At 52.2% G+C, this 13,960-nt stretch overlaps 1 protein-coding gene across 3 annotated transcripts in view; it reads right to left on the bottom strand.

The window, feature by feature from the left end:
* Positions 1–734: 734 nt before the first annotated feature.
* Positions 735–13,960, bottom strand: part of SPECC1L (sperm antigen with calponin homology and coiled-coil domains 1 like) — a 123,141-nt gene continuing 109,915 nt past the window's right edge. For all 3 annotated transcript variants that reach the window (XM_048221343.2, XM_026487834.4, XM_057305730.1), the window contains 3 exons: positions 6,115–6,231; positions 5,239–5,298; positions 735–3,426 (listed from right to left, as the gene is read on the bottom strand). In XM_048221343.2, the coding sequence (XP_048077300.1) occupies positions 3,337–3,426; positions 5,239–5,298; positions 6,115–6,231 (267 nt within the window). In that variant the 3' untranslated portion in view covers positions 735–3,336. The remainder of the gene's footprint in view (positions 3,427–5,238; positions 5,299–6,114; positions 6,232–13,960) is intronic.

Raw genomic sequence — 13,960 nt, 5'->3', positions numbered from 1 at the left:
GCTCCCCAGGTGTAAGCTCAGTTACTGGACAGACACCGGCCCTGGGAGGGGGGGTCTTGGGCTCAGGAAAGGCCCCCTAGGTCACTTAGTGTGTAATGGGGTGACCCTATGGGCCCTTCTGCACAAGACACGCAGCATGTGCAATGTGACAAGCCCCAGTGTTGTCCTGGGCTGCGCTCTGCGGATTCATAATCATTCCACACAAGATGCACAGGAAAAAAAGGCTGGACTGGTTTGCTTGCTCCGAGTGGTATAATTACCGATTTTTTTCCTCTACAATTTTATATATTCTGAAAATGATCTCCAAGAAGATGCACTGCTAGAAAACAAAACAAAAAAAACAACGCTCAAGGCACCCCCCCCTTCCCCACAACAGCACATGTCTGGGCTACTGTTGGGGAATGCCAGGGTTTCCGTTCTTGTAGGGTAACTTGGGCAGGGCTTCTGGGGTCTCAGCACCCCCATCTCAGGCCCAGGCGTCTGGCCTATAGCTCTGCTTTGCAGCCCAGGGTGGGACCCGGCAGACACCAGCAGCCCCCCTCCCTCCCTCAGGTCCTTCCTCCACAACATTTCCTGGCCTGGGAGCCGCAGGGGAGGGGCAGCCAGAGGGGATGGAGCCTGAGCTCAGGTGCGGTCCCTCTTGCCACAGCCAGTCCCAGGGGGCGGCGAGGGTCCTGTCCGCACCATGTCAGAGGAGCAGCTGGAAGTGTCGAGCTAGAAAAGCCCAAGCCTGATGTGTTTCAGCAATTTTAATACATTCAAGAATATTTAATAGAACAAAATAAAAAAGTACTGTCAGTCAGCAGAAGCCCGTGGTTGAGAGATACAGAAATGTAACTGGCCCTTTTGCAGTAAAGCTTGTGCTTGAAGGGAGAAGAGGCAAAGTGACTTCCTGAAGGCTTCACGTCACGTGCCACTGGACTAAAAGCACCTCACAGTAGCACTTTTAGATATATATGACCATCTAGAATTATCCCATAAAGCCAAGAGTGTTAGAAGGATCCTATTAGAAAAAGAAAAGTCATGCTTCCAGAATCTTCTTGCCTGCAGACCCATGTGCAAAACTGTAGGCAGCCTGGCCCGGCACCCCCGCACAGCCTCTTCTCAGGGAGGCAGAGACAGGCCCTGAAACAGGCTGGGCCCGCTCCTGGCACTTCCGGCGGCCACTCTCTCCCATCACTGACCCCAGTGGCAGCCTTGTGGGCACAGCCCCAGGCCCCCCGGCATGAGCTGCCAGGGCTGGCTCACTTGGCCAGGAAGGGACAGATGTGTGAACTGCAGACCCAGGAAAATCTTCTTCATAGGACAAAAAAAAGCACGCCCCAACAATAATAAATAAACAAAAACATGGCTGCAGATCAGACACACTGGGTCCGGACAGGAGCACAGGCTTCCACAAGGGCAAATGAGAGCAAAAGTGGGACTCAGGAAGACCGAGTGAAGAGACATTTAAAAACCAGTAATTCTCACCTAACAGTCCCTCATCTGATAGCACAGGGCAACCATCAACAGAGCAACAGAAACCAGAACGGAACCCGGTCGGGGAGGACAGGGACAGGTATCTGCCAGGGTCTTCCGGTGCGCTCTGGGACTGGATTCCACTCACTGAACCTCTCCTTCCTTAGCTGAAAACAGGCATTTCACAAAAAGCCTCCGGTTGGGGCAGCAGCCAGAGCTGCCAGGTTAGGACATCTGGGCAGGGTGGATGGGCACATGCCAGCCAGCTGGTGACTGCGGGCCAGCAGGCTGCGTGCGCACACACACACACACACACAGCCCATTTCACAATAACCACATTCTTTCCTAGGCTACAGACATGTCAAACTCCTGGTCTAGAACACCATGCTCGAACGCAGAACCCTCGGGCCCATGTGCCGGCTGGGCAGCCCTCTTCGCATCCTGTGGTTGGGGCAGCAGCCCTGCTTCCACGGCTGGCGAATCTTCCTCATGCCACTTCGCAGGTGCCAATCACAGCTGTATTCTAGAAGCAGCAGGTCTCGACACTGTTCAAACCAACAGCTACTGTGTTAGGCGCACGTGAGACAGGGGATCCCTGTTCCCCAGAAGGGCTGAGTCCCAGCCGGAGAGTCAACTCCACAGAACCCCTCATAATAAGGCTTCGGCTCCACCGCACAGGGGGGTGCTGGTGCGGCTGCCTGTCACTTGGAATCTGGAGGGTGGCGTGGCAAGGGACCAACTCCATCACAGGGCTGCAGGGCACCAGCCCTGACGCCATCTGCCGTGGCTGTGGTCTCGGCGGCCTCCAAGACCCTCTATCCGGTGTACCTGTGCAAGGGGACTTAAGGCACTTCCTTAAATTCTTGCCCAGGAGGATTTCATCTGAGTGACTCAGTGACTTTAAATTACCCTGCTGGGCTCCCTCAAGCTGTTCGGCTTTTTCTCCTGCTATTTCTGACTTCATTTCTGACTTTCACCATGCTAACGTCCAGGTTTTGTTTTTTCTACTGTACTACAACAATTTAACTTTGGTACTAATAGAACAGGAGCTATTTTCCCCCAATATTGCTCATTAGAAAAAAATTTTTTTTTTCTTTAACTAGAACTCCTTTTGACCAATTCTTTTGTCCAGAAACCTAAAGTCGGAGCTGGGTTCCCAAGCGCCTTCCAGGCTGAAGGACAGGTTGGCAGCAGCGAGGCCAGGGGGCTGCCTCTGGTCAATAGAGGCCCAGCCGCAAAACCAACACTTCAGCAGCGGTGGGCGCTACCAGCTGGGAACTCGAGTCACGATCACCTGTGAGCTCAAATCGCAAACACCTAAACCACGTGGGCCAGGCCAGCCCTGTCACACGGAAGCAGTGGCTGCCCCAGTGCCATGGTGACACACTCCGTGGCCCTCCACGTCCAGGGCCACAGCTGCTCCCCAGGCACCTGTGCCAGGCACCGAGTCCCCTGCCTGGTTCTCACGGGTGACAGAAGCCACACTGGCGAGTAGTCAAGAAGAGCTGCGGCTGGAGCTTTCACTAACCCCCCGTGAGCTGCCCACAGTTCACCCCCCTTTCCCAAGTTTAGTTGTGCAGGAGCTGGTTTTTACACCCCATGGCACTAATGCAGTTCAGCATTCTCTTCAGAAAAAAACTCTGGCAGCAAACAGCGTGTGTGACATGCGTGGAGCCCACGCCGACCTCTGGCCGGACGGGTTGTGTGCAAGGAGCCGGCTGCGAGCCGTGGGCCACAGAGGCCCGAGTTCTCCTGACTTAGAGGCCCTGGCTGAAGGCTCACACGCTGCGGGGCAGCCCAGAGAGTCGCTGAAAGCTTGACGGGGTGCGTAGCTAATGGCATCGTCGTCACTCGGGGACGGGGAGAGTCCTGGTGCGCTCAGGTTTCAAAGTACTTGTAGATAGCGGTCACGTACAGCATCACGCTCTGCCAGTCAGGCCGCTCGGTCCGCACCATCTCACCAATGTCCTGGCAGAGAAGGAAGAAACCTGTTAGAATCCTGCGTCACTTCTGGGCCCGTCCCGAGAGGCTCCCCGACAGCTACACGGGCCCTGGCACGGGGCAGGGCCTCTGACTTTGGGCCAAGCCTGATCACACCTCCAAAGGCCTGGCCAAGATGCTTGCTTCATCGCTGCCAAATGCGCCCAGAAGCACCAGCACGGTCCCTGAGTTGCCTGTCTGTGCCCGAGCCCTGCCCCAGAGCCCCACGCCAGGCCCCCCCACCTGCTCCCGGCCACAGCCCTCTGAGGATCTTCTGGGGCCTCAATCCCTATCTGCCTCTTTTCTTAAACTCCTCCGTGTGGTCACTTCTGAGAGCCTTCTCACCCCAGTCTCTGTCCTACGGGAGTCTCTATGTGCCCAGGGCTCCCAGAACTCAACCTCCCAACGCCCTTCACCATGGCAACCATCTGAAATCATCAAAGACACTGTTTTCTAATTGTATCCTGCAGAATCCCAGTCATCTGTGAGATGCCAGCTGATGAAAGTGAACATAGGAGACCCAGGACTTGGGTATAGGACTGGGAGCCCCCCAAAAGAAAGACCCCCCCACCGTGGCTGAAGAACATCCATGCCTTTCCAGCGGAGCCTTGCCCCAGAGCACTGCTCTGGGAGGTTCCATGGTTGAGGCCACAGCCAGCAGGATGGAATGGGCCACCCACTGGTGACTCGGTACAGAAAAAAGGAAACATGTTCGTTCAATGTAACATCTTGACTAAGGGGTTTTTGGCGGGGTGGGGGTGGTGGCCTACTTTTATATGTTGGAACTTTACATGTGATGTAAAATACCCAGATAACAGAGAACATGTCAATAATGGTAACGTCTCTTTGTCTCTGTACCACTGAATAGAGGCCGCCCTAAACAAGCCAATTTCTATCAAGTCAGAAGATATGCTTCTGGAACTCCACACGAACACGCCTGTGGGGTAAATATGAATGTAAACACTTCTTCAAAGCCATCCAGCTGTTACCAGTCAGGGTGAGGGGTGCCCTCGGGTCAGTGACCTGGCCTCGTGGGGCTCTCACTCTGCGAAGTCCCCGAGCTGCACGCTGGCCACCACGTGTCCCCGCACGACACCAACGTCGCGATGCTGAGTTTATAGAACGTAAGTGTCGCCGGGTGTGGAAGGACTGGCTTTGCATCTGGACTCAGTATCTTCTACAGAAAGTCAGACGTGGTGACGAGGTGAGAACTCTGACAGAAGCATGTCTGTTGTGAGCTACCGTGGGCGCCGGGCAGAGGCCTGACGACCCTGAAACACGAGGGTTTTCTACAACTCATGTCTCGCCCGAGTGGCGTTTGCCACGGCCGCCGTGAAGCGCGGGAGCGTCTGCTCAGCCTCTAAGCCTCCTTCTTTGCCTTGCACTCGCCTCCCCTCTCCCTCTAGTTTGACAAAAGGCAGACAGACCTGCAGGAATGTGCCTCTGACAGGGACTTGCTATCAACTTGTTAGCATTTCTTCTTCTGAACCTAGGGATTCAACTAAAAAAGGTGACTCTAAGGAAGTCAAAGTTGCCGGGGCTGTGGTCAGGGGGACTCAGCCCACCTCAGGGCGCCTCGTCAGCACACTTCATGTGAGGCGTGAAGCACCCCTGGGATTGAAGTGAAACCCCTGCCTGCGCCCCTCCGATGGGCTGCTCGCTCAGCTGGCCAGGGCCTGGCTGGGCCCCCATCCCCACGCACTAGCCCCCTGATCGTCAGGACACCACACCCCCCAGGATCCCCCTCAATGAAAAGGAAACTCTTCCTAACAAAACGGAGGGGCCCAGCCGGCGACTCACCAGGGTGGATTTGATGCCGACGCTCTCAGCCGCCTGGAAGGCCAGGGTGAAGTTCCTTCGCTGTAAGAGAAACTGTATGACTGGAGTGGACAAGCAAGGACAGGAGGAAGGCGACCTGCACTACTCACGACGCTGGGGAAGACAGAGAGCCATCTCCATTTGGTACCAGAACAAACCTACACTGGAGCCCCTGGAGCCCCCACTGACCCTGACTGCCCCTCCACAGGGCCCACCAGCTCCTCTTGTGACCAGCTGCGGAGCAGTCTCCACATGCTCGTTCTTTCCTCACTGTGCCAAAGGGCCACTTTCGACACATCGGTCCTGAGCCGCCCGGACCTGGACCCCAAAAGCTCATCAGAAACACCTGTCAAGTGAGCTTCCTCCCCAGGAAGAATCTTCCAAGTGTTATCTGAGGGCAGGAGGGCACCAGAGGAGGGCTCAGGCCTGGGACCTCTCCCAGTGCCCATCTGGACTGGGGCTGTGCCCAACCCTGTCCCCGAGCAGCTCCCTGAGTGGGACTGCTGGACAACGTGGGGCTGGCAGGAGACTGGCGGCATGGGAAGCACTGCCCAGACCACTCATGCCTTGAGCGGCTCTCCGTGGTCAGGTCTCGATCCTAAACGTCATCATCCAGGAAGGCTGACCACTCTCACCAGGAATGTGGTAACTTGGGGAATGCTGAACCCGCCAAACGTCCCACACAAGGTAGGTCAGGGACTGGCTGGCTCGGCACAAATAACTCAATCCCAGAATAGGGCCAAGCTGGGATAGGGCCGTGGTGAGCTAGCACCATGGCAGGGGCCCTGCTGCTGGAAGGCTCTGCCTCTCCTGTGTGGTAAGGACTCCGGAAGCCCGGCTGTTTCACAGCCAGCCTACCTTATCTTGGCTGTTCAGCTCTTGATACGGAATGTGGGCCGGAAGGTATGTATGCAGGAGAGCACAGAAGGCCAGCCCGTCATTCCAGCTGCTGCTGAAGTTTGTAATGTCAATATTCTGTGGGAAAAGAAAAAAACATGTAAGTAACACACCTCGTGATCTCAGGAGCATGCTGAGGAGGGGGAAGGTGGCCTCAGATGCCACATGGCCTCCAAACCCCAGGCAGGGGAGACCGGTAGGTGTCAGTGACTGGCCTTTTCAGCAGGTGCCCATCCCATCCTGCCCAGTGCCTACAGGTCACTGCCCCCTTGGCCGCACACATCTGAGCCACCTCCCCCTCATGTGAAGAACTGTGGGCACAGGGAGCTGGTCTGGCAGCTCTGCGGCCTTGCAGGGCCCTGGGGAGCAAAAGTGCTATGTTAAGAAGTTATGATTCAGCCTGACCTCCCCTATTAGGGCTCAGGACAGATTTACAGTCCATCAAAACCTCTGTGTTGTGAGGACGTCAACAGCTGCCTTTCTGCATTAGGAGACATTGGGAGCCGATGCACGCTGGGGCTGTGCGCTTTCCCACAGAGCTTCTCCACGGTCCCCTCAACCTTCTTGGAAGAGGTGCCTCTTTCTACAGTCATAGTAAATTATTTGCAACCAAAAAAGTAACATATTCAGAATAGTTGACTATATGATAACACAGTTTGGCTAATATGTAAGCTTTACCCTTATTTGCAAGAATCCTTTGGAAGTTGAAACTCCACAGTGAAATTTTGGAAATTCACACACTTTATGTAAATGCCGCAGACTGTAAAAGAGAGCACTTCCAAACACCTCTTGTCTGTGGCCCCACTGTTTCTTTCATGCAGATTTCAACCGCATCAAGGGTTAGCTCCCTGGGGACTGAGAAGCCTCTAGTTTATTAGCGAAGGCAAACTCCCACTCCTGGACACAGGTTCTCACTCCTCCCAGGGACAAGTGCTCACAGCGATATGAATACTAGGCATATGTGTACAGGGTTTTACAAACTCTGCCATCCCTCACCCTGGGTTTACAAACTGTTAGGTCCTCACACCAAGCAGGGGCCCTGGGGCTCATGGACGAGCGGCAGGTGGGGAGGATAGGACCAGGCTGGGCAAGTGACCCTTCCAAGAAAACAGTCTTAATTCAGACTCACAGCTCTCGGTCAGTCCCCCACAAAAGCAGCGAGTAGTGTGGAAGAGCGTGGGACTGAACTGTTCATCGGCCTTGTCACTGAAATGATTTGTCTGGCCCCTGACTGCAGACACCCAGAATGCTGCCCTCTGGGGGGGCTTCCACTCAAGCATAAGCCTTCAAAAAGGCAGCAGCTCTGTGGGCAATCATTCCGGAGGCCATTTCCCCTCGGTAACCTGATTATCAGGGGTGGCCAGTCTCACCGATCTGGCCTGAAAGCACTGTTCATAAACTGTGGTGAGAAAAATTACCAGATTAAAGCACAAAAGGATGCAAACCCGCCAAGAGTCACAGGGAAGGTCTCAGTAAGCTTTCAGGGCCATCTGACTTGGCCTCTAAGAGTGCTCCCACCAACCCTTCCCCGGCCACCGGGGCCTGGCAGGTCCTCCCTGCCTCTGGGCCGCAGTCCTCACACTTCCTGGCCACAAACACACAGCCCAAACAAGCATTCCTGTCCTAATCCTGACAGGCCCCCGTTCCAGTGGACAACGACAGTTACTGCCGCCTGCAAGGGCGTCGTGCAACCAGCAGTGTCCGACAGCTACAGCTGATCGCTGCCACAACAAACTGGCCTCTTTCATCCCATCTGAATCTCAGGAAGCAGCCAGCCAGGGGAGTCAGTGCCATCTGGGAGGAAACTGGACCCAGGGCAGGGAAGTGACCTGTCCAAGGTGCTGGGCTGGCAGCGGGGAGGACAGGGTGTCATTTTAATTCCATCATCACCCAGGAGCAGTTTTAGATAAGGAGGCTGGGACTCAAGGAGACCCAAGTTCCAGAGCTGACCTGTGTAGTTAGTCAAACTCAGGCCCATCCAAAGCCCATCCATGCTCCTCCTAGGAACCCGACCAGATCCCATGACAGGTGCTCTGATCAAAGAGCCGAGGGCACCTCGTATCATTGCATGACAGCAGGGCAAGCAGCCTCTTACTGATGTGTCCAAGCCCTGTGCGAGGCCGGCAACATGTGGCTGCTGAGGACTCCCAACCCTTGCCCCCAGAGGCCACATTCATTTCTGGAGGAAAACAAATCTCCACTTCCTGCCGCTGCAGCCCCCTCTCCAGCTCCCTGAAAGGCAGGCGTCTGGCAGAGCCGCCTACGTGCCTGGCCTCCCCGCGCCGCCCGGCAAAGGCTCCTGTACCAGAGGAAACGGCTGCGCCCCAGCGCCCCAGCTCCCCAGCTGCGGGAACCCCAGCCTTCCCCAGCTTCCTCAACACAAACCCAAACTCAAGCCTGGAATCTCCAGGCAGAGCAGCGACTTCATTTACAAAACATGCTGAAGAAATTTAAACAATGAGGAAACAATGGCTTCTTGAGTTCCAGGGTAGGGGGAGTTAACTTTGAAGTACCTGAAAACCAAGCTTCCCAATCAAAACAAAATCCAAGCCCAGGCCGGCTGGCAGGTGTCTCCGCCTCCGCCAGCTGGAGGCAGCCAGGCTGGACACTGTATCCGCTGAGGACAGCGAGCCCACTCTGCACCGAGTCCAAGCGAGACCTCTGAGTGCTCTGATGTCCTGGCCCTCCACCTCCTCAGCCGTGGGGGAAAATGAGGCCAGGGCTTCAAGGGAAGTGGAGAAGAGCCTAAAATCTGAGAAATCAGGACCCAGGCAAGGCTGCCACCACCCCATGCCACCACAGCAGCGCTGGGCCTGCGCCCTCTGCTCCCCATCTCAACCGCTTGTTTCACTGTTCTTGATGACAGGGCTGAAAAATCAAACTACTGGGAAATAATACAGATTGAACATAGAAAAGTCTATATAAACAACAAAGCCAGTCCTTTGAGGCTGAAAAGAGTGCTAGAAAATTCAGATGGGAAGACGGGAAAGGTCCCCTGGCTTCCTCTCTGGAGCTCTTGATTCCACGGCTATTAATTTCAGTTTAAGAAGCCACCTCATCGGGGCACCTGGGTGGCACAGCGGTTAAGCATCTGCCTTCGGCTCAGGGCGTGATCCCGGCGTTCTGGGATCGAGCCCCACATCAGGCTCCTCCGCTATGAGCCTGCTTCTTCCTCTCCCACTCCCCCTGCTTGTGTTCCCTCTCTCGCTGGCTGTTTCTGTCAAATAAATAAATAAAATCTTTAAAAAAAAAAAAAAAAAAAAAGAAGCCACCTCATCGCAAAGTTCAATGATCCGTAATGGTCTTATGGCATTCACAGATAGGCTTTTTGACATGTTTATTTCACAAAGGTTGTCTAGAAATGGGCTATTTTTTTAAAAAGTGGCATTTTTCGGTACATAAGGAAAAACCCTTGACTGTAAAGCCTAAGTGCACTTCTCTCTGGGCAGAAGGGCCCACTGACATTTTGCAGATCAGCGCAGGGGCTGCGGCAGGGTTGAGGGTCTTCCACCACACAGGTCCTCACCCCTACATGGACGGCTGCTTCAGCAGGCCAGCCAACACCTTTAAAATAAACTATTCTTAAAGCTCAAAAACGATGTTTTGAGGGGAATACGCACATTAATGGAAGGACGTTCTATTGCTCACTATTCACAGGCAATGGCGCCAAGCTCTCTAAGAAGGGAACAATTTTCTTTTAAAAATAGGGACAATGGAATATACTAGTAATTATAATACAAGTTTCTAATTAATGAATTCAGATTTTGCGTTTGGTTTTCAGGTCAACTCAGGACTTCTCTACTCTTCCAGATAAGTCTATGTTTGGATTAGGCGGACAAAAATGAGAGGGTTGGGATATGTGTCAGAACAAAAGTTCAAGAAAGCATTCAACACAGACTAAAATGAGGTGCTCTGTTGCATTTTCTCTTACAGGCACATGTCCTCCAATCCAGGAAATGTCCACTAAGAGATCTGACAGGGCAGATGGCCATGGCCTGCTTCACAAGCCCATCTGCTGTCCTTTTCACTATCATAAAAACTCAGACCTAGGCTCGTAAAATCGCCCAACACCTCACACCCCTCCACAGGACCAGCTGGCCGTTTCCCACTCACTCCTTCCTGAGCTGGGCCAGAAGCCCTCACCTGCTCCTCTAAGATACGATGCCGTCCTCCGCCTGCGGCCTTCAGGTAGCCCCACTTTGGTGTGCCCTTGTATGCATTGAGAGTTGAGGGGTGGGGTAAGAGAGTGAAAAAATTACACAAATCTCCACAGAAAAATACTAAAAAATGTCATAAAACATCTTAAAAATGTTTTAATTTGTCTGAAGTTTAATTAAGGGCCATAAAATACACCCCCAAATACCACATGTTCTTTAAATAGTTATTAAGGTTCTGATCTATTTAAGGAAATGCCACTTTTATGGGCATAGGGCAAGCAGCCAAACACCATGATTCATCTCTCTGCTCACACCGATTTCCTTCGGCCTGTCTCAACTGCTGACAGTGGTGTCACAGGCCCAAACACAGGCAGAGAGGCAGGGTCCTTCCCGTGACTGAAGATACAGGGAATGCCACCTGCTGGGGGTCACAGTCCAGCCTTCAGGAGGTACAAGTGAGTTACAAACAAAACCCCTACCCAACTGCCTCAGCCCCAGGCCAGAGGGCAAGGTCTGGAAGGAAATCTGAGAGAGGCAGATGGGGGTATCTTTTCCTGTGTGGTATGATAGGGGGGTGTGATGTCTAAAAGACAGTAAAGAAAAACATCAAGAGACAGTATTTACCACTGCTGGTAGTGTTAAACACAGAAGGCCCCAGAAGACCCTGGAAATTAACCAGCAAAAACCTGCTTGGTGCTCAGGGCTGCCACGGGGTAAAATGGTAGGCCCACTGTGGCTGCAGATCTAAGGGTGTTGCCCTGGGGACTTTAGCACATCCTCCTTTATGAAGTTTTGCCAAGCTCTGCTCCAGGTCAGGGAAGAGGAGCGGAGGGGAGGAGACGCGAGGGCAGGCAGCACATGTCCATGAGGCTTGCTCATCATGAAGTCCAGGTGTTGGGACTACATGGTAAAGCGGGAGTAAGGAAGGAAGCCAGGGCAGACAGCCCAGGGTGAGCCAGGCATCCTGAAGACAGGGCCCTGCATCTTGTGCCCCTTGTCAGGGAGGGGGTTCCAACAAGACCTTCAATCTTCGCTGTGCATCAGAATCACCTGCAAGGCCTTTTCAAGGCAACATGCTCAGCTCTACCCCAGAGAGGCTAACCCAGTTGTCTAGACATTATTTTCTTTAAAAGTCCCCAGATGACCTGAGTCAGGACCACTGATAAAAAGATTGACGGCAGGTGGAAGTGCAGTGGATGGGGACCATTTTAAAGGTCAAATCCGGGAGTTCGTGATGATACTTGCAGAAGGACACCCGGCCCAGCTTGGAAACCACTCATGATCAGAGTGCTGGGAAATCAAGGGAGAGGATCAAGCACCGGATGGAACTTTCCTGACCAAACTGGACAGCAAGGCAATGAAACAGCTGACAAAGGAGTCTGTCTGTGAAGAGGAATTCCAGTGGAGCAGCAGTGACTGACAGAAATGGAATGGCATCTCTTGGTAACGAGGCTGATGAGTGCCTGCCTAGTGCCACCTCAGAGAGAGCCAGTCCTGCTCTGCTCTACCTGAAGAGACGGACACAACCCCACAACTTAGGTGTTTCTGCCACAAACTGGAACCTCGATCTAACCCCTAGCTCTATCTTCTAGCTTATACCAGGGAGAGCACCACAGGGATGCAGTCAGAGAAACCTAAAATGTAGAAGTTCTGTAAGATACACAATCCAGTTCCTTCAAGAAGACAAACTGAGAGAGGGGAGAAAGAGGGGAAATTTAAGACTAAAACGGACTTAAAAGAAGTATATTATCCAAATGCAAAGTGTGAACCTTATCTGGATCTTAATTCTAGCAAACCAACTATAAAACCATGTTTTAATCGGGAAGTTCAAACTAATTGCGAGATGACATTAAAGGGCTGGGAGTTGTTCTGGAAACCTCCAGGTGGGGGTGGAGAGCGCGAGGACCGTGTGCAATGACTTGTGCCCGGGGGACGTGTGCGCGGGGTCGCTTTACCACTCTCGTTACTTAATGGGTATCCGAACATTTCCATGAAAAACAAACCAAGCTACAAGTCAACAACCCAACTGAAAGACAAACAACCCAACTGCCCAAATGCAAAACGGGCAAAGGATCTAAATAGACGTTTTTCCAAAGATGACAGACAGACGGCCGACAGCACACAAGGAGATACTAACTCCATCAGTCGGTAGGAAATGCGAATCAAAACCACCAAGAGCTACCACTTCATATCCAATAGGATACATATTATTTTACAAAACGGAGTACCAAGTGCTGGCGAGGACGTACAGAGATGAGAACGGTACACGCTGGTGGGGATGCAAAACTCTGCAGCCGCGGCGGCAGTCCCTTAGTCAGTCACACAGAACTGCCGGACAACCCAGCGCTTCCACTCCAGGCCAACACCTCAAAGAAGTGAACACCGGTGTTGAAAGTAATCCCTGCACAAGAATGTTCATAGCAGCGTTACTCACAATAGCCAAAACGTGGAAACAACCAAGCAACAAATGTCCACCAATGACGAAAACAGAGAAACACGATGTGGTACGTCCACACAATGGAATCTTTTTGAGTCCATTAAAAAAAAAAAAAAAAAAAAAAAAAAGAACGAAGTACGGACATACGTTACAATGTGGATAAATCTTAAAACATTCTGCTAGGTGAAAGCCAGACACACAGGCCACATATTGTCTGACTCCATTTATGTGCAGTATCCAAACTGATGAGATTCAGAGACAGAAAGTAGATTAGTGGGTGCCAGGGGCCGGGGGTACGGAGTGACTGCTAATGGGTATGGGGGTTTCCCTTTGGGGTGAAGAAAAGTTCTGGAACCAGACAGTGGTGATAGTTGGATAATACTGCAAAAGGACTTTAATGTCCCTGAACTGTGGACTTAAAAATGGCTGGAATGGTAAAATTTCAGGTCTGTTTTACCACAGTAAAAACAAACAAACAAACAAAACTGGCAGATGTTCTGAAGTAGCTGATACTCAATAAACCCTATGCGCTGAGTAGATCTCATAAGCAGTCAACTTATCCTAGAGTGTTCACGGCACGGTCACATTGCTTAAACGTCAGGATTCAAGAGTGGGTTTTATAGGAATTTTTATGGCCCTACTTAAAAATTTTTTTCTTAAGGGGCGCCTGGGTAGCGCAGTCGTTAAAGCGTCTGCCTTCGGCTCAGGGCGTGATCCTGGCGTACCGGGATCGAGTCCCACATCAGGCTCCTCTGCTATGAGCCTGCTTCTTCCTCTCCCACTCCCCCTGCTTGTGTTCCCTCTCTCGCTGGCTGTCTCTCTCTGTCAAATAAATAAATAAAATCTTTAAAAAAAAAAAATTTTTTTTCTTAAAAACAAGTAGTTAACGTAGGAGGCAGGGTATCAAGCTGCTCCCTTCACCTCCAGGATAAACGGAGCAATTACGGTAACTAAGAAGGAACGTGATGTATCATTTTCTGAGTACCGTGCTCCGAAGTCAAGAGAGGGAAGCCGCCCTGTTCTCTGGGCGAGGCAGCCAGGTTTAACCACAATGATGTTGCCCAAAGCAGCAAGCACACTCTAGGATACAGCTCCAACTCTCCGGAAACCTCACAAAAACAAAATCTAAGGTGTAATAACAGTTTGGGTTTAATGTGCTATAAATTATTTCAGTCCAATGAATCTCTTTTGGGGGAACAATTCAGAATAAGTT

Source organism: Ursus arctos, unplaced genomic scaffold (assembly GCF_023065955.2).
Source record: "Ursus arctos isolate Adak ecotype North America unplaced genomic scaffold, UrsArc2.0 scaffold_34, whole genome shotgun sequence".
Lineage (NCBI taxonomy): Eukaryota > Metazoa > Chordata > Mammalia > Carnivora > Ursidae > Ursus > Ursus arctos.
Note: the sequence above shows the minus strand (reverse complement) of the source record. Positions and strands in the feature narration are given on the sequence as shown.